The 23,697-nt window shown below is 39.8% G+C and overlaps 1 protein-coding gene across 1 annotated transcript; it reads left to right on the forward strand.

The window, feature by feature from the left end:
* Positions 1–6: 6 nt before the first annotated feature.
* Positions 7–23,105, forward strand: LOC131774121 (ral GTPase-activating protein subunit alpha-2). The gene is made up of 41 exons (XM_059090140.2): positions 7–209; positions 316–426; positions 651–700; positions 945–1,002; positions 1,687–1,730; positions 3,361–3,619; positions 4,117–4,238; positions 4,370–4,508; positions 4,773–5,095; positions 5,400–5,471; positions 6,141–6,401; positions 6,564–6,637; positions 6,771–6,882; positions 7,454–7,576; positions 8,354–8,786; positions 9,198–9,773; positions 10,247–10,533; positions 10,800–10,898; positions 11,644–11,805; positions 12,392–12,517; positions 12,666–12,800; positions 13,107–13,165; positions 13,282–13,390; positions 13,874–13,984; positions 14,387–14,455; positions 14,579–14,695; positions 14,966–15,158; positions 15,554–15,621; positions 16,161–16,310; positions 16,653–16,706; positions 16,789–16,933; positions 17,016–17,149; positions 17,494–17,675; positions 18,083–18,190; positions 18,269–18,340; positions 18,633–18,756; positions 19,363–19,521; positions 19,967–20,125; positions 20,493–20,620; positions 20,966–21,240; positions 21,875–23,105. Exons 1-41 carry the CDS (start codon positions 101–103, stop codon positions 22,054–22,056), a joined length of 6,273 nt encoding a protein of 2,090 aa, XP_058946123.2. The 5' UTR covers positions 7–100; the 3' UTR covers positions 22,057–23,105.
* The last annotated feature ends 592 nt before the right edge of the window (positions 23,106–23,697 follow it).

Raw genomic sequence — 23,697 nt, forward strand, 5'->3', positions numbered from 1 at the left:
CTGGAAGTGGAAATGAACATGGCTGCCGCGTCATGAATGAACTTCGAGAGGTTACTGGTGATACTTTCTCCAATTTCATCTCGATGTGTGGGACACAAATATGTTCCATAAAGGGAGAGCCCATCCGGATATCAAGAAAACTACGCAAAGATTTATAGATCCCAAAAAGGAAAGCCAAAGTCGGCTACGGGCTTTACGAACTCTGTTAGGTGCGAGCGATCTTTCATCTTGCAAACTGGTGAAAATTTCTAATACTGCTTTAGATCTGCATGCATAGCGTCATTCAATTAATTTGCGTTTGCAATTTTCCCTCAGATTACTTTGATCCGTCTGACTCGAGGATATTTTTCAAAAGCCATTACTCGGAAATATTCTACGTATTTCACGATGTATTTTCCATGGTTGAGACGAACCTCAAGACTAAAGGTCAGTATTTTTGAAAGAAATTTCACCAGACTTGTCCTTTTGCATAGATATTGGACACAATATTACAGCGGTGTGCTTGAGAGTCCTGCAATTGGTCAAGATGAATGTTTTGGTTATTAGAGCTCGTAGGTAGAGTCGAGTTGCAAACGACTAATTAGACTGTCAGTTTTGTGACCGTGTAAATGTAGAGCGCAACCTTCTCATTTTTCTGTTTATTTTTTTAGGCCACAAATCGCAAGCGGGAGACCTCGATTCGGTTCTCTTCATTTTAGAGGTACGGCGGAGGGATTCTAAACATATTTGTCACTAGCTTAAATTTGTTCATGATAACGTTTATGTATTTATGAATCACAGCAATGTAATTCTAGCGATGCCGAGCGTTCAGAATGTTTCGTTAAGTTTGTGATAAACATAAGCTTGTTTATGGTTTGCCTGCAACTGATATCAAAATGCTTACAGTCAAGTTCGTTTTCATGTTGCATTTGAAGTAATGGCTTATTTTTATTATTATTGAACAGAGAATATTGCGCTATCTTCCCGAGTTAATCCAAAAGCGATGGCAGTTCAACAGTATTGGTAAATATGCTGATTTGTTTGACGTTGATACAAAATTAAACTTTGAAATCCATAATATTATATTTTCAGTAGGTCTCTAAACGCCAAATAAAAAATTCAAGCAGCCATATGTCCATTTAGTCCGAAATTCCGCAGTGATTTAAGTAATCCTATTATATCTTTTGTTTACATTTCCTCTAATTAGTATAGCTCTAATTTACTATTGACAGCTTTCCTCCTACCCAAGGAGAGGTGATAATTAGGTTCTTTTTTTTTTTTCGGAAAAAAATTTAAATTCATATCCTGTCTAAAAATCTCTAGCTTTACCATGGTGAGACTTAAACAAAGAGAATTTCACTGTCTTCTTCCATTTTAGGCCATGGAAACTAGATAAGCCAACAATTTTCATTGTGGAAAATCTCTATTGATCAGCTAAATGTACTTTGCTGGTGTTTATTACTTGTATTAAAGCTTGACTCACTCAGAATCCTGTCAAGCTGTTTGATAAACACCTCAAATTGATTTGGAGAAGCCTACATTTTTAGCAGCAGTGATGTTAAAAGTGGACCGAGACTCCATATATCGTTTACATGTTTGTTAATGTTGATAATCTTACATAGCTGCTTTGGAAAGACAGGAAGAACCTATGTTCTTGCCTTGTATGAATTATGATAATTCATTTTCTGGCCTTAAATTTCCACATAGCACGTGTAATGCGAAAGCTTCTTCATCGTGGAAATGTCCTAAAGGTGAGATGTTACACACATCTTTTAAATATATTGCTCTTATTGGAAGGGGAAGTCATTAGTTTAACTTTCAATAAAACGTAGGCTGTTACAAGGTTTCTGGGTCTGTGGCATTCTTTATCTCAAAATGATATTTGAGAAGTTTATTTCCATATTGGCATCTTCACCCTGGCCTTTTACTCCTTGATCCTTCCTCCTCCCTTCCTTCCCCCCTTCCTCTCTCCTTCCTCCCCCCTTCCCCCCTTCCTCCCCCCTTCCTCCCCTTCCTCTCTCGTTCCTCTCCCCTTCCTTCCCCCCTTCCTCCCCCCTTCCTCTCTCCTTCCTCTCCCCTTCCTCCCTCCTTCCTCCCCTTCCTCTCTTCTTCCTCCCCTTCCTCTCTCCTTCCGCCCCTTTTCATCTCTTCTTCCTCCCCCCTTCGTCTCTTCCTCCCCTTGATCTCTCCTTCTTCCTCCCCCTTCCTCTGTCCTTCCTCCCCCCTTCCTCTGTCCTTCCTCCCCCCTTCCTTCCCTTCCTCCCCTTCCTCCCCCCTTCCTCCCCCTTTCATATCTTCTTCCTCCCCCCTTCGTTTCTTCTTCCTCCCCTTCCTCTCTCCTTCTTCCTAGCTTTCCTCTCTCCTTCCTCCCCCCTTCCTCCCCCTTCCTCCCCCTTTCCTCCCCCTTCCTGCAAGAATGTTATGCTGTTGTCATCTGTATTTTGAAGTACTTAAGGTGAAAATCACATCAGAATAACCCTTGCCAGAACCAGTCTGTCACACTAAGCTGTATTGCATTATGAGAACAGAAATATAATGACTTTTAGAGGGTTTTGTGGTTGCTGTGATGGCCTAACCATTAGTTTACTGAACTCCAGGTCAAGAGGTCTGGGTTCAAGACCTAGCCAGATCATTACAGGGCGTGAAATTGCGCCTAATACAGGTGCCAATGCAACTAAATTTTTCACTTTGGCGACCAAATCCTGAAAGTTAGTCGCCAAATTGGCGACTACAATGTTTCGTCATAACCTTACCAAGAGATATAGTGAATTAAATAAATTTGCAAAGATAAATCCGCGGCAAACTTCCTCATTTAGTTTGTTTCCAAAATGTAGCACATGCATCTCGATCGATAACTAGACACCATCTTGGATTTAGATAAGCCTGAACATTGTATATCATACATCCTAGTGTCCACTTTGTAGCATGTTAAAGATCTTTTCCCTAACTTAATTTTGGAGGGTCTATCTAGAACGCTGACAGCGTAAAGAAAGATTTTGTTTGTCTTTGAAAATGGCAAACAACTTTTTTTGAATTGGCTACCACTTTGAAGAATTTAGGAGCCAAGTGGCTACCAGAAAAAAAAGTTAATTTCACGCCCTGCATTATGTTGTATTCTTGAGTAAGACACTTTACTCTGATGGCACCTCTTTCTACTGAAGAGTGTAAATGGGTGGTGGCAAGTTGTCAGGGAAGCCTGATGAAATGCTGGGAGGTAACCTTGCAATGTACTTTTATCCCATCAATGGGGGAGTAGTAAAGGTCCAAATTGCTTTATGCTATGGAAACATATATATATATATAAGTTCAGGTTGGATGGCTTTCTTAACTCAAGGACAGGCTTACCCTTTTAAAGCACTTCTCTCCTATTTGTCTCAACAGCTACGGCGGGAGGGTGTTCGTCTGTTCATGCTGTGGTTCCAAGCATTACAGGACAACTCAGATGAATTGTGTCAGCTTATCTATGCATGTTTGATTCCTGGTTTTCCAAATCCTGTCGATAGTCTTGACTGGAGCAAGAACAAGCTATCCAAAGCTTGTGCTGAGGAAATATATCTGTCAATTGGTGACATGGCATCCAGGGATCTGCTTTCTTCAACTAGCAACATGCATTTGTTATCTGCTGATGGAGAGAGTGAAGGTCAGTTAAAGAAATGTATTATTGACTTACAGAATATATTCAAAGACTTATACACTTTTGTAAGGAAGACATTGTTAATAATGGTCATTTAATGCTTTTTTATAAGCCATACTCCTGTAGAGTTCTTTAAAACCCCCAATTTCGAAGTCCTTGCCTAAGGTTTGGTTGGGTAAAATTGATGTCTTAGACCTGCAGATGTTATGAATGATTTAATTATTGCTGATTCCCTCATTAATAGCAAGCGTTCTCTAGTATCCTTTACACATTGCTGCACAGACCATAAATAAATATTTTTACAGTAAGCATATGGTGGAATTCCTATTGTAGAAATCAGCAACCGTTGATTTATATGTATATATAATAGGATGACAGTGTAAGTTCACAGAAACCCAACCCATAACTCTCTTCATCTCTTTCATCTCTTTCATCTCTTTCATCTCTTTCATCTCTTTCATCTCTTTCATCTCTTTCATCTCTTTCATCTCTTTCATTTTAAGACTGGTGCTTCTCAGATGAGGTAGGACCAGTCCTTCCAGCAAATCCAAGTGAAAGGATACTTCCACCAGAGACACTGACAAAGTTCTTCCTGGACAGAGTGTTGGACTGTATGAGTACACAGGTACATTTTGAGGACTTCATTAGTGCTGCATTGGGCATTACTGCTGCAGTTGATCTCAGACATAAATGTGTCAACTAATCCTAGATTGTTCACGTGTGTTTGTATTAACTTCATTATTTTTTTATATTTAGCTTGTCCAGATTGAGTGGACCGACAGGAGAAGCAGGGAGCATGCATTCTATTTCTTGTTTGAAAACTTCAAAAGATTCTATCTGCCACACATCTTTCAGGACTGGAATCCTTCAAGATTGCTCTACCAATCCAACCCTGGTTAGGAGATAGTACATTCACCTTAGTGCTTCTCATTTTGTTATGAAAGAGTGCTTTCTACAATTACCAGCCAATCAGTTGATTGATTGATTGAATAAATAATTGGATGATTATTACTAGATTGACAGCTCACCAGTCAGCTGACTGATTGTTCAACTGCTTTACAGAAGAAGCCAAAACTGAGATCCAACTTTGCTACACTCTACCTCTATCCTCATTCCATGGCATTCATGTCTAACTTTTATTTTTTTGTCTTCTGTTTAGCTGCACAAGTTCCTTGCAGTAGACCTAAGAAGAGTGAGTCTAAAATGTCGATGACCAGTGCAAGGGACTCAGTTTTACGATGGTTTGTGGCCTTCACAGTCAGATTTAAGAGAAGTAACAGCACCTCAGAATCATTGTTAGCTGTCAATCAATCAGAAGTGTCATCAACATCAACAGAGAGTATTGAGCCAGGCTCCCCTGATTCAGTCAAATTCAGTCTAGCACGTAACAGAGAATACTTACAGGATGCTAGTGAAGTGATAAGAAAGGTTTTGTACTCCACCAAGGCAAACATCAGGCTTCTTCATGAGGTCTTGCGTCAGGTACATTAAATAACTCAATCACTAACAAAACCAGTTATAACTGTAGGTGCATAAAACATACATTGTAATCCTTTGAGTGTGACAGGCATCTAATTTCTCCTTACAAGATCTCCACTGAATCATATATCAAGGTCAGGAGAATTGAGGAAATGATCACAAACTGAAGAGGACCTTGATTGTTAAACAGTTTCTCCAAATCAGCTGCTCAAGAGATGTGTAGAGAACATTATGGAGAATATGCACACTGATGTTTGAGTGTAGAGGGTTAAACAATCTAATTGATTTTTGTTCATTATTTCTTTAGGCATTTCGTCTCCCAGCCAAACATTTAAGCACCATCAGGCAGGTCCTGCTGGTGTATCATGAGTGGCTTAAGGTAAGTTGATTAATCATTTGACCCCCAAAAGTGACCGGCATCTAATTTCTTCTAACATTATCACCCCTGAATCAAACAGGTTACGAGAATGTCACCAATTAAAGAAGCTCTAGATTGTTGAAAAAATTCTCCTTGTCAGCAGCATAGTAAACATATAGAAAACAGTATGGAGAATACATATGCTGATGTTAGGGTGTAAAGGGTTAATATTCCACTATTTTTTAAATACTGGTAGTTTGCTTTGAATTTAGGTATCCTTTCTTTTCCCTCTTTCCTCTATGTCCAGACAAATGTTTCGTTAGTGGCATACACTGTATGTTAAATGCTGAGGAAATGTTTCACCTTGATTAAAGCTTAACAATTATGTCTGGCATGTAACTCATGACACCCACTCTGCCAGATTTAGGTTTCTGGTACCCATCACAGGTTATTCTTTAGAGCTACATGAATTTTTCCCGACAGTGATATGATTCATTTGCTGATACACCATTTTACAAAATGCTTGGACTAAGCTAAGAGAAGCACTGTGAGAGAGTGTTATGCCTCACCCAAGAACACAACAAATTTACCCAGGCTCTTGAAAGCTCAGACTTTTTGGTCCATACACCCTTGTGATTATGCCTTTTGCATTTCATTTTTCAGCTAATACATCCATTTTTTCTGTTTTAGAGTCCTGAAAGACCTATCTTCATGCTCGAACCTGATCAGGGTGTGTTTCCTTCTCTTTCTGTTGAGGAGTCCAATTACAGTCCACAAAGTCCCATCAGAACATTTTCATATTCCTATGCTGTAGATAAAGAAAGAGAGAGAGCATTCAGACTTCCTTGTGAAGATGTAAGAGCTGGTCTTCAGGCAAATCTAAGGCTTTTTATTCTACATGCAGCTGCAGTGTTCCTTGTAGAAGATGAAAAGGAATATTTGGATAAACAGGTCAGCCAGATTCTTTTACACATCTGTGGTAATTAACTTAAACTGTTCACCAAGCAAAGATTCAAGAGCTCAGGGTTGATGGTCAGGCAAACAAATCTTTATAGGAGGGTTTGTTTTAGGGGCTTTAGTATCTAACTAGATTTTTGTATATTTTGGTTCTAGGTTGATGTTTGCAAACGAGTGGTCCATCTCTATCGAAGCATTGTTCTAGAAGTTCCAATGGAATCAACCACTTGGTATAAATTTAGTAAATGATTTCTTGTACTTGATTAAGATTTATCAGCAGTTTAAGAACAAAATGTTCTGCCAAAATCACAGTCATTCCACTTCTTACCTTTTTTCTTTTCAAAATGTTTTTGTTTTCAACAGGGAACAGATGCTGGAAGCTCTACTTGAAGCTTCAAGACATCTACTGGTACCTGATAAATCCCAGAACAAAGCTAGGGAAATAGCTAGACAAACAGCTGGGAGTTTACTTCAGGTTTGTTTGCTTGTAAGAGTATGAAGACACTTGCTAACAAAAATGTTTAGGATTTTTTTTAAATTTAGTTTTTTAATGTTTATGATTCTGATGATGATGGCTGGTTCCTTGGGTTTGAGGATCAGGGGAAAGGTCATTCCTGCATTCCTGTTGACATGCCCCCGGGGGACTGTGCGAGCCAATTCTTGATCTACATACTTTGCCACACTTTAAGCATAGGAATCCTTGGGTAGAGGGGCTCAAGGAAGATGATGCCTTTCTTCTCCTCCATTTCTCCTCTGTGGCATCTCTTCTGGCACATGGCACATGGCTCTCTAGCTATCGCTGTCCTTTGTGTCTCTTTCCCACTTTTTTTTAGGATTCCAGCTGCACTGAGCCATCACCTCAGCTAGTCTTTGGTAGGCTTTCATGGGGCTGCTTTGTTACATTTTCCCTGGCATAACTATACTAAGAACACAGCTTTGGGCTTCTGAGTGTTGTCCACGAAATATAATGGAATATGGATACTGATGTTAGGGTGTTAAGGGTTGAACACTAATGTATTATTTTCCTCATTTTTCACACTCAACAGACTCTATTTGTGACATGGATTCGAGCAAATCTTAAAGTGAATGTTCCTATTTACTTATGGGATAAGTGTTTAGAAGTTATTTCATCTGCAACTCACTGGGAGGAGATAATTTCTGAATGGAGTGTAAGTATTCAAACCACAAAAATGTTTTAGTAATGATTTTGATCCTGGACCTTTTTGTTTTCATTTTGATACTATGATTGGTATGCGACCACTTTGCCCCATGGTCATTTTGCCCCCAGTCACTTTGTTCCCACCAAAAGTCAGTTCACTCCATACAAAAGTTACTTCGCTGCATGCTATTAGTCAAGTGCATATATGCTTACAAGATTGTGTTTGCCTTACTGATGTTATACGATCTTGATGACATGTTTATAATTGTATAATTAATAGAAAACGCCAGCAGCTACAACCAAAAAACCCATTAGATCTAGACTTTGAGTTACAGGAAAGCCACATCCCTGACGGTTTCTTCTGCTCATTCACGACAATAATTCACCAATTTCTTACATGGAGCAAAGTAACTTTTGTGCGGAGCGAAGTGACTTCAGTTATGGAGCAAACTGACTTTTGGTTTGAGCGAAGTGACTGGGGGCGAAATGACCATAATTCTTATGATTACTACCTTATTGTCTCTTTTTTTAACATTCCAACTCTGGAATTAAAGGCCAAATTTGTAATTTCATTTATGTTGCAAGTAATCAGTAGCATAAGGGCCATCTGAACAAGGTTTAATCACATTACAGTGAGCATGTCGTTTTAAATCTTCTGAAAACACCATACATTTTTCTTTAGAATGGACAATAAATATATAACGCACTGTTTAAGGATTGGTTTACTTCTTCAGAGTTCACAGGCTACTGAAAAGCATAATAACGTCTTCTCGTGGTGTTTATCTAGGTGACAATGGAAACTTTAACCAGAGTGATGGCTAGGACAGTATATGGTTTGGACATGGCAGATCTTCCTCTGGAAAGACTAACTGAGCAGAAACGTAAAAGACGACCAAACCTACAACAGGAAAGGCTTCAGTTTACCAAGTCGTCTTTCTCAAGATGGAGTCGATTGGAAAAATCCAATGGTCCTAAGCAAATTATGCCCCAAGTTGATAAAACTATACATAGTGAAAAGCATGAACAATCCATGTCACCAAAGACACAAAGGCCTTTCGTATCAAGTCAAGAAGGTGACCAAGTTTCGTCAAGTAGGTCTCCTAAACATCCAGAAGTTAAGGTGTTTCCAACAGCCAACAGTACTTTTTTCCCCTCAAGTACAGCAGAGGATAAGGTGTCTCCCTTTAGAAAAGTTGCTTCCTCTCCCGTTTTTACTGCAGGTTAGTTTCCAGAATTATTTGTGAGTAATGCTGTCTGTGAACGTGGTGCATAATTTGGCAAATTAGTCATTAAAATAGCAAAGAATGAAAATTGATTTAGGATAGACGGAGCCATATATTCAGAAATTTCAATTTCAAGACTCCATCTTGAGTTTTTCCCCGCAAAAGTTGAATTTTAAGATGTTTTGGGCATTTTTCTGGCCATTTGTGTGTCAAAATACATGGAAACTACTCTACTTGATACATTAAGACGAGAGTGATCATCTCAATAATGAATACTACTTGAGCAGTAGTAAAAATAAAGCCTGGGAAAAGGTATATTAGCTATTACTCAGAGCTGGTGCAGGCCTGTTTCATTCGTAAACAGTCTTTAAAATAAATGTTCCTAACTTTTTTTTCTGTTTTTGGTAGGTACAGTAACAAGAAAAGACACTGAAACTGCGGGCCAGCTTCAGCCTTCAAAAGATGCCAACAAAGAAAGCAAAGAAAGTTCTACTGAGGAACCCAAAGTGGGCTTCACCCTTGCAAGTGATACAGACAGCGTGGAAAGCCTTGACATGCCGTCTAGAGCTGATGAGGACGCTGGTGCTATGGCTAATGAAGATTCTGAAAATATGCCAGATGGAAGATTTAGACAACGTTTGAATCGTTTAAGTAGCAGTGACAGTTACTTGTCAAGCCAAGACAACATGAAATCCATGGCCTGGTACGGCAGTAGTCTCGACTTCGACGTGAGTCCATGTTCCAAGTATGCACCTGGCTCTGAATCACCAAAGATGCTGGGAAAGATCGATGAATCAAGTCTGGAGTCCAAATTAGAGGACTTGCAACTCAGTCAGCATCGACCAGTGTACAGGACATCTACTCCTTCCCGCGATGCAAGACTGGGTGAAGGTGAGGAAGGTGTCCTGCAGCCTCTGACTACAGTGAAGGAGGAGTTCAACCATGATACCGGGGGCAGGTCCTCTGCAGAATCATCTGGAAGAGGTTTGTATCTTAAATCAATCTTCTTTTAATCCTTAAACTCCCAGAGGTGATAAAAATGTAACTTCTCCCTGTAATATCCATACATTACACAGCAAACAGGTAATGAGAATATTCAGACTTATCAGGTAGAAGTTGTTATCTTGATCTAACACAAATTCATCATAACTAATATACAAGGAAGTGTGTAGCATATAGAGAGAAGAATTAACAATCAGATCTTGGAATATGAGGGGTTACATTTTTTTTTCTAGGAGATTTATGCACCTGAAACGATATAATTGCAGTCAATGTCAATTCATTTCACCGATCGCGTCTTGAAATTCGAAAGAACTCTGCGGAAAGTTCGAATTTTGAACGCTGCCCTTTTAAAAGCACACGGAAAACCATAACGCGTGCTTCACTGAAAGCAGCTTTTCAGACTGCATGAAAACATGAATATTTTAGCTAATTTTCGCCTCTATCGGTGTTTTTAGCAACTCCTGACATCCTCGCACCAGGCTCTCGTAGCCCCTCCCCTGAGCCCCACCTGGAAGAGACCCATGAAGGGCTTCTTGATGACGACTTCGTTGGAGACGACTCTCACGAGGAAGACACCAGTGTGGTGGCGGGAGGGTACAGAGAAGGTTGGGGTCCTGTGGCAGCAGTTGTCCTGTGGCGCAGAATGCTGGGAATTCTGGGCAATGTGAACAAAATAAAAGACCCTGCAATCCACGCTAAAGTGTTCGAATGTCTTACAGCTATCTGGAATATGTTGGCAAAGGTAAATCAAGCTTTCACCTCCCTTTAATACGACATTGAAGTTAGGATAGACCCGCGTTTTTCTTGTGATCTTTATCACTGTTTTACATTGACATTAGAATCTTTATTAACCTACCTGTTGATCGTAATTTGGGCGCATAACTGCACAGAAAAAGTGTCAAAAGGCTTTTTTTTTTTAAAGCGAATCCATATCTTTCTAAACTTAACTTTTTTCGCTAGCATCAGACAAATTAAATTGTTGCGTCAACTCGCTTGTATTTGCTTTAGATCCGATTGAATCAGGGCATTTCACTGGATAACAAGTCAACTCCACCCATTCCTGTGTTGCTTCCACCTTTACAGCACATGGCTACGTGGGTTTTTGAGGTCTGTATATTGCATGTATTTTGTATTTCAATTTCTTAAATAGCAGAGCGGCAGGTTGTTCAGGTTGTTTTTTTTTTTTTTACGTTGTTTGGTTCCTTGTTTTTTCAAGTCCCTCATACGATTTGTAGATTACCAGAAATATAAACATGTAACGAAAGTGGTAAGTGGTTCATTTGGGTTGATTTTTTTTTTTTTTTTTTTTTAGATCATGGGCATTTTTTACTGTATATATGGCTGTAAAAACACAGAATAAAAAGTGCCCACGTTTATTTTGGTGAATGAACCGAGACAGAGGCTTACAAAAGCTGACGTTTCGATCGCAAGCAACCGCCGTAAAAAGATTGATTACTAACACAGACTAATCCTTTGGCCCTAAGAGTGACAAGCATCTTATTTCTGCTCACGGTATCACTCCTCAATCACGAGAATAAAGGAAATTATTACTACCTAAAGAAGCTCTTGATTGTTACACAAATTCTCCTTGTCAGCACTTTAGGAAACGTATGAAGAACAGCTATAGGAATATGAATACTGATGTTCGGGTGTTAAGGATTAAGGGCCAACTCTCGAAATGTCAGCTGACAACGTTCTATGCGGTTAATTCGGTGAATGGTATCTCGATCAACTTTAGTTTGTTTGATTACTAGGGAAAAAATACAATTTTTGTAACAGAACTCTCCTATGTAACCCTTTGCAAATGTGTCTTGTTATCAACTTATTCGCTTTTTGTTTTTCTGTTTTTCAGGCTGCTTCACTGTCCATTAACAATGAATTTAAAAGCGGTCGTCTTCTCGCCTACAAACTGATGTGCGCCATGACTGTCAGCCGTCAAGATATGCCGCTGTCACAAGAATACTTAACGCACTTTTACCGACTAATGCACATTGGACTCACGGGAACTGATCAGGTGAGGTTTCACAAGAAGTAAGGTGGATTCAAAAATTCTCGCGAGCGTCAAATAAGGGCAAATCTTAGCCCTCTGTGAGGATTTAAACTCCAGTTAGGCACCGTTTCATGGTTAGATTCACCAACAACTGTGCCTATGCCGACTCATCTCTAAAATTTGGCCATAGAGAGCAATTTTCATCAGGGAATTGCGTTGGGATTGCTTTAATACAGTTTGTGATTGGTCGAGTATTTTCGCGTTACCGTGTCAACCGATCAAATGTAAAACTGAAGCGACTGAGTCACCCGCGTTTTCCCGCGACTTAGGCAGTTTTTTCGCCTTTACTTGAGCTCTCATTGGTTCCTTGTGATATTTTCCTTTGTTTTGCTTGGCGTTTGTGATTTCTTTGGTTTTGTTTCTACCACATTCAATCGAAAATCGCACTAGTAGGGTCGAATGACTGGCGTCCTGCAAGAATGAGCAATTTCTAAAGCGTCCTTTTGTAATTAAAAACAAAATAGAAAGAGGGAAAGTTTTGAGCGCAGTCCAGTCGAACAGGAAGAGATACTAAGTACCTGTACAACCTATGCTTTTCCTTGATTTTCAGAATGTCACCAGCGCCATTATCAGCAGCTGTGCAAATTTCTTCTCTGTGATGTTACCAAGCTCCAGTCTTTTGATTCTTGACTTCATTCAGGCAACTAATGGAGTTGTTAATAGTCAGAACATGGAGGTAAACATTACAATTCATCTTAAATCAGGCTCAGAAAATGATCATCGTCAAGATTTCCACTAGTGCTGTGCTTTGATCTTGAAGAGCAGACTAGCAATGCAGTGTTCATGTGCGTCAATAGTAATCCCATTTGTGTTTTTCTCAACAGTTACCAAGAGAAGAAGCGGTTACTCTAATTGGATCGTTGTTGTGTTTTCCAAACAATGTCGCTAATATGCCCCTACATCAGCCAGGACATCAAACGAATGAGTATCAGCCAAAAAGTACATGTAAAGACGTCAAGGTCTGAACACCCTGAAAAGTTTACTTCTATCGTAACTGCAATAGAACTTAACCATTTGACCCCTGAGAGTGACCAGCATCTAATTTCTCCTTACGATATCACCACTGAATCACACATTCAGGTCACTAGAATAAAGGAAATGATCACCAACTCAAGAAGCTCTCGATTGTCAAACAAATTCTCCTTGTCAGTACCTTAGAAAATGTTAAGAGAAAAGTATGGAGAATATGCATGCCGATGTTAAGGTAGAGAGGGTTTAAGGTTGAAGTAGAAGTAAAACTGTCATTTTATTTCCTTTCGTTTCAGGATAAACTTATCAGCTCGTTGTTACGAGCGTCAAAGTTAGATCCGTCTTGTTCTGCAAGGTAAAGTAAGCAATTAATTATACGTCTGTCTCAGTAACAAAGTTGGTTAAATCACTGTTGTCTCTATCCCACTGACGCTGCGAGCTTTTGATATTAATATTTTAATTTTTTTTCAGATGTATCGCGCTTAATGCCCTTGGTGTCTTCATAGCTGAGGAGCTTATTCATTGCCAAGGACATCCTAAAGTTCATGAATGCCTTTGTGTGCTTTTAGCATCTATAACTGTGAGTATAGATTAGTCTTTTTTGTATAACTTGTACGTGTGTTCATGTGTAGCGTGTTAGAAAGCATCCATTTGTGGCTTACAGAGTTTATTTAGACGATTACGGCAAGAAAATCCCGCAAAAAGAAAAGACTATGGGTCAGTTCCTATGGGCCGTTGTTAAACTGCAAATTTTCGCGGTCTACTTAAATTTTCTTGAAGCCCTCAACTATATTGCCAGGCAACTTGTAAAATTTACCTGTTGTAAATTTGTGGACTTCCTATAGCTTCACCTGCCTTTACTCATTTTAGCTGCTGTTTTCTGTCTGCCTCAATCGAAAGTAAAGACGCAACATTTATATCTTCGATTGTCTCTCCGCTGAGCACTCGCGTGATGATCTACTTTACTTTGGTTACATATTTACTGCTGGTGGAAATATAGAACTGTAGATTTCTTTTCAAAGTCTTATTATCTGACACAGAGGCTTCTTCTTGCTTTTTGTAGTTTCACAACAGATCCGTTTGTCACGTGGCTTGCGGTGTGATTCATCTGCTATCTGAGTATTACAAGGAGCTTGTCGCGTTTGAAAAAGATCTTCCGCTCAAGATTGTCGAGGTTTGTCTCTTAAAGTAACCAACACTTCATGTCATTGAAACTTTTTTGGAGAATTTGCGTTCAATAACTCATTGACGTCAAGTGTGACTAGCATCTAATTTCTCCTTACATTATCACCGCTGAATCAAACATGAAGGTCAGAAGAATAAAGGAAATGATCACCAACTAAAGAAGCTCTTGATTTTTAAACAAATTCTCCCTGTCAGCACCTTAGAAAATGTATAGAGAACAGTATGGAGAATATGCATACTGATATTAGCGGGTTAACAGCGCTTCTGTTCCAAGGCTTTCTCAAATGGTTCACTGTTTAAAATTCTGACCTGCTGGTTTTATTTTGATGTTTTCATTTTATTTGCGGTGGTTTATTTCTTGGTATCTCTTAAATGTATGCTAACCCTGCAGGTTCTGTGTCACGCCATTGTAAATCTTCTCCCTGGGGGAGAGTCGGCACAAATTCAGGAACAACATAAGGTAAGAACAAATATCCGCAACATTACTACACCAAGTTTGAGGTAAATATGAGCCCCCTTACTCGTACACTGACCTTATCTATTCGTGGCATTGACATCTATGGTTTGTTTTTGTATCTTGTAGGTTTTGGCGTCAGTTCTTATGTGCCTGTTGGATTGGCTCATGGTGATACCAGTCTCAAAGCTGTTGTCTAAAACAAATGAGGATGACAATGTCACTTTACTTGCAAGAGTATTCCAGGTAAGAAGTTTTATCTCTACTCATGTAATCTTTTCCTACCAGATGCAAAATTGTTCACCTTATCAGAAAGAATACTATGTCCTCCTTTATGCTAGCAGCGCAGAACAGCAACATCTTTCCTTTCTTTAAGGAGAGAAGTAACTGATTTGCGCGTTTCGTTTTGCGAGTGTTTGCTTTAATTTGCTGATTTTTCCCTCAACGTTGGTTTTGAAGTTGACGCGGTCATTTTGCCACTAAATTGAAAAGCTTTCTTATGTGGTTTACTTGTAGGTGTTAAAGATGGCCGCAGCGAACAAGGGACCAAAGAAACGAACCAAGCAACTGAACATATCTACCATCATCAGTGGCGACGGCAGACCGATCAGATTAGCCCGTATACAGGAGGAGAACAGATCATCCAGCGCTGGGCCGAGCAGCCCGGTGGATAGTCTGACAGACATCGGTGGTGACGTACAGGAAGATGGTTGGTCGCTTAAAAATGGTTTATTCTCTACGTTAAATTATCAAGACTAGCAGCTTTCAATCGAATGTCGAAAGTCTTGCGGGATTGCATCGGTTTCGATTTTCTATACCCATTGTTTGTCTAGAAAACCCCTACCACCTTCTCAGTTAATGGGGTGCAGAACACCAGTCGCGACTTGCAACTGGACCATTTCGCTCGTCAGGCCAGTAACGAGTGTGCACTTTGAGCTCCCATTGGCTCTTTATGATTTTACTGCTGGTTGGTCGTTTTGAACACTAAGGTTTTATTTTCGCGGTATTTCATTAAAAAGGACTCTATGCCTCCCCTCCCCTCTTCCAGCCCTTCTTTCCTACTTTTCCTTTTCCAATTATTTCACAGCTGTTGTTATTTTTTAGATCCCGGCGGTCAAGATATGTTTGACTTTCCTCCCAAGTCGGATTCTGTGGAGCTTACAGCCAAAGCAGTAAGTAACATTCGTATTTGTGAACTGTGGCGCGGTATTTTAAAGTGGTCTGTGTTCTGCTCTTCTTTATCGCAAGAAAGTGTGGGCTGCAAGTGTAGAGCGACTGATTGTCGACAGGAGGAAAGTCATTTACATGATTTATATGATTTATATAGGATCAGCAACATGGAAAGTTTACTCTCAGTCGTTTAAGTACGAAAATAGGTGCTACCACTGACACAGCGTTCGTTTTTGACGATAAATTTTCGTTTTAAATTCTAAGTCTTGAAAAAAGAGTTAGTGCACATGCTCTTCCCTAACTCATGCCGTTTGCTCAGTTTTTGGTGCTTTTATGTCATGGCACCCAACCCTTTACACTCTAACATCAGTATCCACATTCTCGTTACTCGCCTCTTTACATTTCCTTTGGCACTGATAAGGAGAATTCGTATAACAATCAAGAGCTTCTTTAGTTGGTGATCATTTTCATTATTTTGTGATTCAGGGGTGATACTGTAATGAGAAATTGGATGCTAGTCAGTCTTTTTGCGTTTATCAAGGTGTTGATGCATATAGTAAACCATATAGGACATTATCCACTCGGTGCCGGCCCATCTAGAGTGGACAGTTTAATCAGCGAACACGAAGATAATCCTAATGTAGACACCGATGAGCTGTCAGCCAGTATATTCAACGCTCCTAATGTACAGGTTAGCTTTTTGTAAGCTTTTTACCAGCATCTATTTCAAAATTTTCATCGTTATGCTTATTTTGTTCGTCAGTGTTTTTCACCCTCTGGTTGTTTTATTTTCCATGTCTAAAAAAACAGACATTTTTACCCACCTCAACATTTTCCAACAGGTTTTTGTTTTAATTTTCAACTAATACCATACATATAAGGGTTGTGAGCAGCAGCGTTAGATTACCTCGCTCAAGATTTTGGTGCTTGATCGAGTTGATAGCACGCTGAAGATTAGTTCATTTGCGCTTTCGGAAAGGAAACGTTTCCTCTACCTGTAAATGTAATATATATTTTTCTTCGTTTGTTTCAGTTTTTCGTGCTCAATGACAGCGTTTTGATATCTTTGGTGGAGCTTCCTCTTGAGGTAGGATTTAACTCCAGAAATGAGAATTTCACGCAGGAGCATTTCTAATCCTATGACGTGGCTTTTTATTTCATTTCACAAGGATTCAGTCGCTCAGGAAGTTCCCGCGAGCACCGCAGCCACTCAAGTTCGTGTGATCACGCGTGACATGACAGGGAAAAACGTTTGGGACTACACTTTGTTACACGGATCTTTACAAGGGGAAAATGAAGATTACCAGGCTAGCGGTAAGCCATTGGAATTGCCTTACAGTGTTTTATGCCCTTACCATCCCTGCCAATCAGCTCTTGGATATATTTTTTCTTTTAGTTAAAACACCCGACCTAAGTGATGATATTCCAACGCAAGAAGATGGAAGCCGGGAAGGATCCGACGTTTCATATCATCCGCTTTCTAAATTCAAGAAGTGTTCGACTCCTGTTGCTGAAGATAGACTTGATGATGTAAGTGTTCATGTTCATATTTGGTTTTGGTTTACTTCGCAAAGTGATTGGTCCAGAAAACTCGCGTCACTCTTTCAACCAATTAGATGCAAAACTAAAACCAATCACGATTCGGTCACCCGCGTTTTCCCGCGCTTAAGGCAATTTGGTTGATTTTACTCTGAGTTCTCGTTGGCTCTAAAGGTATCTTCCTTTCTTCTGATCAGCCGTTTTACGACTGCTGTAAATGATTTCCACGCTTTGGTGTCACTTCTCACTCGCCATTTCTCAACAGAAATTTGTACTTCTGCCTTACGTTGTGCTTTTACACTTACTCGTTAAAACGATTTGTTTCTAATTTTCAGTTGTTATGTGGTATCGGGGTGTCCAGCCGTGAGTGTTTGTTGTACCCAGACCACGCTCTAAATGAGCCCGGTCCGTGCCCGGAGAACGTATTAAGTGATATGGAGTATGACGTCATGGACTCTGTGCTTGAACAGGACGCCAGTGTGAAGAAACGAGTTGAGAACGACATGGATGATCCAAGGTTTAATTTCTTTACTTTTTTAGAGTACTTTCTCTTTTTCCAAAATTCTTTAAGTGAAGCCGTTAGTTACTGTGGTTTACCAATGAAATTCTAAAGTGAAATCTCGAAAGCAGGGAAAGTTCGTATCCAGTTGAGGCACAGGAATATTGGAAATAGAGGGGAACAAGAGAAAGGCGCGAAAAGTGTTGCTGTTTGAAATGAGTGAGAAACCAGTGTTTTGTTGGGGAATTATGTCCGTCTTAAAGACTTGAAGACCAATATTTTAGTGGGAGAATTTTCACTGATGCACTAAGCGCAAAACAGTGATTGGCGCACGATAATATTTCATTGTAAGAAGCAAGAAATAGGTGTTGATATTTCCTTGTTAACCTACGTCACGTATCTTTTGTCTCTCATCTTTCTATAAGTCTTTCGTCTCTGGCATCCAGTCCTCCTCCATATGGAATTCCCGTGTCTCCATTCCAGTTGAGCCGGTTTGTGGTCAGTCAAAACGGTATGATGACTTCCGAAAAAAGGTGAGAGAGACCTCAAGCTGCTTGAGTTCTATAGTACGAGGAGTCTCTAACTCTCCCGTGATTGATTTCGTTTCGCAGAACGAAGATTGATCTCCTGAAAAAGACTGACCGTTTCTTGCGTGAGTTGAAGAACTTGGATAACAGACGGTGGTAAGCTCAGTTTTGTAGATCTAAAACAAGCGCTGTAGATCGCAAGGCTATTAATAAGGCTTTTCAATTGCTCAAGTCGGAGAAAAATGAAAACGCAGGAAGTTAGATTGCCGAAAGGTGACAAAGGTAGAAAAAGGACAAGCGCGGGAAAAGGTTGAATGGTAGAAGGGTGCGAAGGCATTAATTCCAGATTGCTGCTAAAGGAATTAGTTTGTCTACAAAGGAAACTAGTATTTTTTTTTTCCAAACTGGTTTCCTCATAATAAGTGTCGCTGATTTGTTTTATCGACAGTCGTGAGACGCATAAAATAGCATTGGTGTACGTGGCGCACGGTCAGGAGGATAAGACGTCTATAATGTCCAACTGTGTGGGAAGTGTGGAGTTTGAGCACTTTGTAGCCGGTCTGGCCTGGGAGGTGAGATATATTTCACAAATTTTACTCATAAATTTGCATCACTCCAAAAAAGGAACCAATTCAAGAGAGTCAGCCAGGTATGCGTCATTCTTCAACCATTGGTATTTGGGGTCAGATGAATTTTATCCTCGAAAATTAAGCAGCAAACTTTTGAGCTTCACCCCAAAAAATAAAAGTTTCATCATGCTCAATTTAACGATTCAAAATATTAGCTTTTAAGAAACCCTCAACCAATCTCTCCCCCCTCCCAATTCCTATCACTAACAGATAAAAGTTGCGAAGAGTAAAAGGCTTACCGAAGTTCAACACACAAAATCTTATTGGTGCAAATGTTATTAAAGTGAGGGAAAAAAAAGAAGGCTCACTGTTGACAGTATTCAGGTTACAGAATTAACCTCATATTAAACTGTAACATCAAGGGAATTTTGAAGAAGTTTTCATCATTATGCCTACATTATTTTCGGTGCTCTGACTAAAGCATTATGCCCCGGTATATTTTATTTGACCATATTGGTGTAGCACATACAGTTAAGGCTTGTGTGACCTACCACAATGCTTGCATGATTAAACATTTCCCACAAGTGACTTTTGTTTTATATGGACTAGGTTGACTTGTCTAAGCACACGGGATTTTTGGGTGGATTGGAGAAGAATCTTTCGACTGGCACAACAGCACCGTACTACTGCAACTCAACTACCGAAGTCATGTTCCATGTGTCTACTAGAATGCCACTGGCGACTGATAACACTGGATTTAACCGAAAGGTCAGACGACAATTTTATTATCAGTATACATGAGTATATGAATATAGCTTTTCTCGGATACCAAGTTTATGGAAGTTAACAAGATTGATTGCACTTTTCTTTAATGGTAAGTTAGGCGTCCGTGCACGATGTTTATCGCGTTGAACTCACTCTTTCGCGAGAGGCAATGATTGGGTCACTTTTGTAAGTCTCTACCCAGGGTAGAAACATGTTTGAAATCAGATAATTTTATCAGTTGGAAGTTGTTATATTAGCACCTTCTCTTTACCAATTTCAAGAGAATTGTACCGCAACTGGAAAGGAGATTTGGGTATCAGATCATATTCTTTTCAGAATTTAGCAATCATCGATGGTTATTTGTGGCGAGTTTAACTAATTGCTTCAAAGTTGTTGGAAAATGTTTGGAATTTCGTTCACGTTGCCTTCGTTTTCTTGTTTGTTTTAGGTTCGCCATATTGGAAATGACGAGGTTCATATTGTTTGGTCAGAACATTACCGTGATTACAGACATGGCATCGTCAATACTGACTTTGCGCATGTCATGATTGTCATTTATCCATTGAGGAACCATTTGTTCAGAATACAAATCATCAAGAAACCCAAGGTTAGAGAGAAAATATTTACGGTGTCGGAGTTTCTGTTATCGTGATAAGAATTGCAGCCGGTGTGGTGTGGTTTCTTGCTCCATTTCTGTTTCCCTTCATTAACAGAATTACCGCTTTATGTCGTCTTTAGAGCCTCGATCTAACACCTAGGTTTAGACCACAGGCTGAAGGTCTCGGTTTTGACCACTATTAAGCGTCTTAAAATGTTTAGAAGTTGAATCTAACACTAATTATATATTAGGTTTAGATGTTTGTAGATAAGGAAATTTTCTCGTAAATAGCCCTTTAAAATCGGGAATGAGTTGATAGGATCAAGTATTCTGTGTAAAACTCGGGTTAATGTTTCCCTTGGCACTATTTTTTAAGGTACCTATGTTTGGACCGTTGTTCGACGGTGCTTTGGTGGACAGGAAAGTTTTACCAACCCTTGTGAGAGCGACCGCTATCAACGCCAGCCGAGCAACTAGAGAACTTTTGCCTGTTTATGAGAGATAGTATCCTTTTTTATCAGGAAATCGTGTCTGTTTTGTTAAAAGAATACCGACCCAAAGAGGTTCCAATTTTTCAGCGTAGCAGTCGTCAGATGGGTATGTCAGGCAAGATCAACCTTGTCACACGTCGAGTTGTGCGATGAGGCCAGACAACGACTGTGGGGAAGACTGGGCTTGAGTGTAGTCCTATTTGTTTTGGTATGCAGTGTTTGGTGGAGTGTCCTAGTGTCAAAAGAGTTCTAAATTCATGTTTCTCAGTATAAAGCTTCTCTTTTGAATCTAATTAAAGAAGTTAAAATTGTTCTTACTTTCTCCACGTCTTTCTTTTTCCTTGATTATTGATCTCAGCTTTGAAGAGCGAGCAGCATGCATTGAGCGAATAGTTAAAAATCACAAAGAACCCACAACTTACGAGGACTTTGCATCTCTGGTGTTCTGTCCCGTCCCGAAACCCCCGGGAAGTGAGCCCCCCACTCCTACTTTATCAGCGGGTGAACGACATCTAATCTTGCGGACGGAGACGGCACCTACTACGAGCAGTTTATCCGACAGCGAGAAGACATCCTTGCGAAATCGATCCAAAAGTGTTGTGACCTCTCCAAGATTGTTCAACAACAAATTAGGTGAGTTTTCCTTTCATTTATTCAATTTTTTTTTCATTTTGTCATGCATATATTTTTGTTTTAATCGTTTTTATTTTAGAGATTTATCAGAGCGTATTTAATTTTGAATGGTCCAATATATACAGCCAGGGTGCGTGTCTGGAGTCTGGATTCAAAGCCCGGTCGAGCCATCGTTTAACGTCCCTGGGGAAGATACGTCACTCTTAAAGTGCCTCTCTCCCCTCCGATACTGCCAGAAATCCCTGATTAAATCCTCCCTTTGCTTGGGGGGGGGGGGGGGGGGGGAAGAGATATGCGATGACCCAAAGGTATATAAGTCTCTAATTTGTTTGAAAATGGAGGTCATAGTTCAGTTTAAGAATTCGTCATCCTCTTGAGGACAGTGTTGAAGTAGTGTAGTAAAATGTGGTGGGGAAAGTCTTTGTATTGGGAATGGGTAGGGTGACGTGGGGTGAACAATGGGTAAACTTTACATCGGGTTAGGAGAGGGGGTTGGGTAGGAGGTGGGTTGAATACGGCGATTGTGTATCAGTAGACTGATCTTAGTGTCTATAGGGCAGTTGTAACTTGGCCAGGAATATTTGATGGAATTTTGGTGTTGACAGTAGAGTTCTTTGTTTGCTTTTTTCCGCAGTCGTGGAAGAGGAATTCGCATCGTTAACTTCGTCTCTCCCAGATGGTCTTGATAACGTGACAGGTGGCCAGGCAGGTACTGACGGAACGAATCCTCGGCAAGACAGAAAGAGACTATCACTGCGATGGAGAAATAAACTGGCAAGTCAAAGTGCCACTGGAAACGCAGCTGATAGCGAGTAAACTTGGTCAAAGAAAACCTATTTTATTGGACTGTAATTTTTTGATTTAATTCTGGGAAAGTTAATTAAGAAATTTAAGATAAGTTTCATGAGGTTTCTGTGTTGGTACTCACTCAAAAATGGCCACTATTCATCCGCCGTCAGTTAAATTGGGTGTTAGAAACTAGACCGAAGAACATTAATTTTGAACTGTTCCAAGCAGCCTGTTTATGGGGACAAGTGAGAATCTGGGGCGAACGAAAGAAATATCGAATGGGAACTTCTTCCCAGACCACTGACGATTTTCGCTCGCTCGCTTTTCGTTCGTCTCTCCTGACCGAGACCCTGGAATTGGTTAAATGTTGTTGAGATATGGAGATAAAAAGAAATCACATTAGGCCACGAAAAAGGCAAGAACGACTCACAGACTTGTGTACATGAGATCATGCACTATATTCGCATGTAGTTGTCCCTTTTTTTCATTGTAACTGAACCCTCTCTAAGAGACAGAATCCCAAGTGCAATTCCAAATTTTTCATGTTTCTCCCTCGTACAAATTATACCGAAGGGTACTTTCAATATGGTTAGTCATTGCATAATAATGAATTTGTGATTGCCTGCACCGCAAAACACTCAAGTTTCAATTAAGCCAGCACAACGTCAGTATCTTAGCAACTGCTCACCTACCCCTCCCCTAACCCAACACTTACCCAAAATTTGAATCAGTTGACTGTTGTTGTAATAGGGGAGGGGTTCGTGCGTAGTCGCTCAGATGCTGACATTGATCCCGTTTTTCTCGTAATTTTCTTAGCAATCATTATTTGGCAATTTTTTGGAATAATATGTGTAAGATTATTTTTTAAACTTTCGTGTATTAAGAGAAACCTGGAGACTGCTTTGTAATAATTAAGGTTACCATATAGTGTCTATATTTTATAACAGAGAATTGTACATACAAAATGATTCATTGAAAACATTCTCAAGTTTCTCAGTAAATTATTGGACGAATAACGCCTGCTCCTAATGTAGCTGGAATGGTTAAAAATTCATTAAAAAAGTGTTACGCACTTGCGTATGTTTTTGTTGCTTTTTCCATTTTCAGTGAAATATTTCACGTCCTCGAGAGCTTTGTGAGCGGGTTAAAACTCGCGCCCACTTTCTCAGACAATCAGAAATAAACAGCAAACCAAGGCGCGATTGGCAAATTTGCGATTTCTCGCACTGGATAATTGCGCTCAATCAATGAGCAGTTGACTTTGTTCCGAGCAACACTCTCTTACCTCAAGTTAACACTTTCCTGAGAGCATGTCACCACACGAGACTGACCTGCGATGATGTCAGTATGAGACGCTAATAATCAATCGCACAGTTGATCAAGAATGAAAGCTTGCAAATGACAAAAGGCTTACAGTTAATTAAGAGGCGCTTTAGACTTAATGTGACTTCTTGGATAGTTTTCCATATCACTTGATTTTTTTTCAGTTGTAAATTATGCCAAATGATATCTCAATTCCACTACCTTCAAAAATCAATTCTTTTGAAATTCTTACCGCCGAAGAAAGCCGTGCGTTAACACAATGGAGAAAATGCAAATCCTTCTTGTAATTACCCTGAAGCAATATGGTTATTTATTCAGTAATTAAATCCGCGAACCGTCGATTTG

Source organism: Pocillopora verrucosa, chromosome 7 (genome assembly GCF_036669915.1).
Source record: "Pocillopora verrucosa isolate sample1 chromosome 7, ASM3666991v2, whole genome shotgun sequence".
Lineage (NCBI taxonomy): Eukaryota > Metazoa > Cnidaria > Anthozoa > Scleractinia > Pocilloporidae > Pocillopora > Pocillopora verrucosa.

Bases quoted from the DNA above. Each gene is read 5' to 3' on its own strand.
- LOC131774121 (XM_059090140.2), top strand. From the start codon at position 101: ATGTTCCATAAAGGGAGAGCCCATCCGGATATCAAGAAAACTACGCAA. The intron at 16,934-17,015 runs GTAAGCCATTGG...TTTTTCTTTTAG, and splicing joins TGAAGATTACCAGGCTAGCG to TTAAAACACCCGACCTAAGT. The intron at 17,676-18,082 runs GTTTAATTTCTT...TCTTTCTATAAG, and splicing joins AACGACATGGATGATCCAAG to TCTTTCGTCTCTGGCATCCA.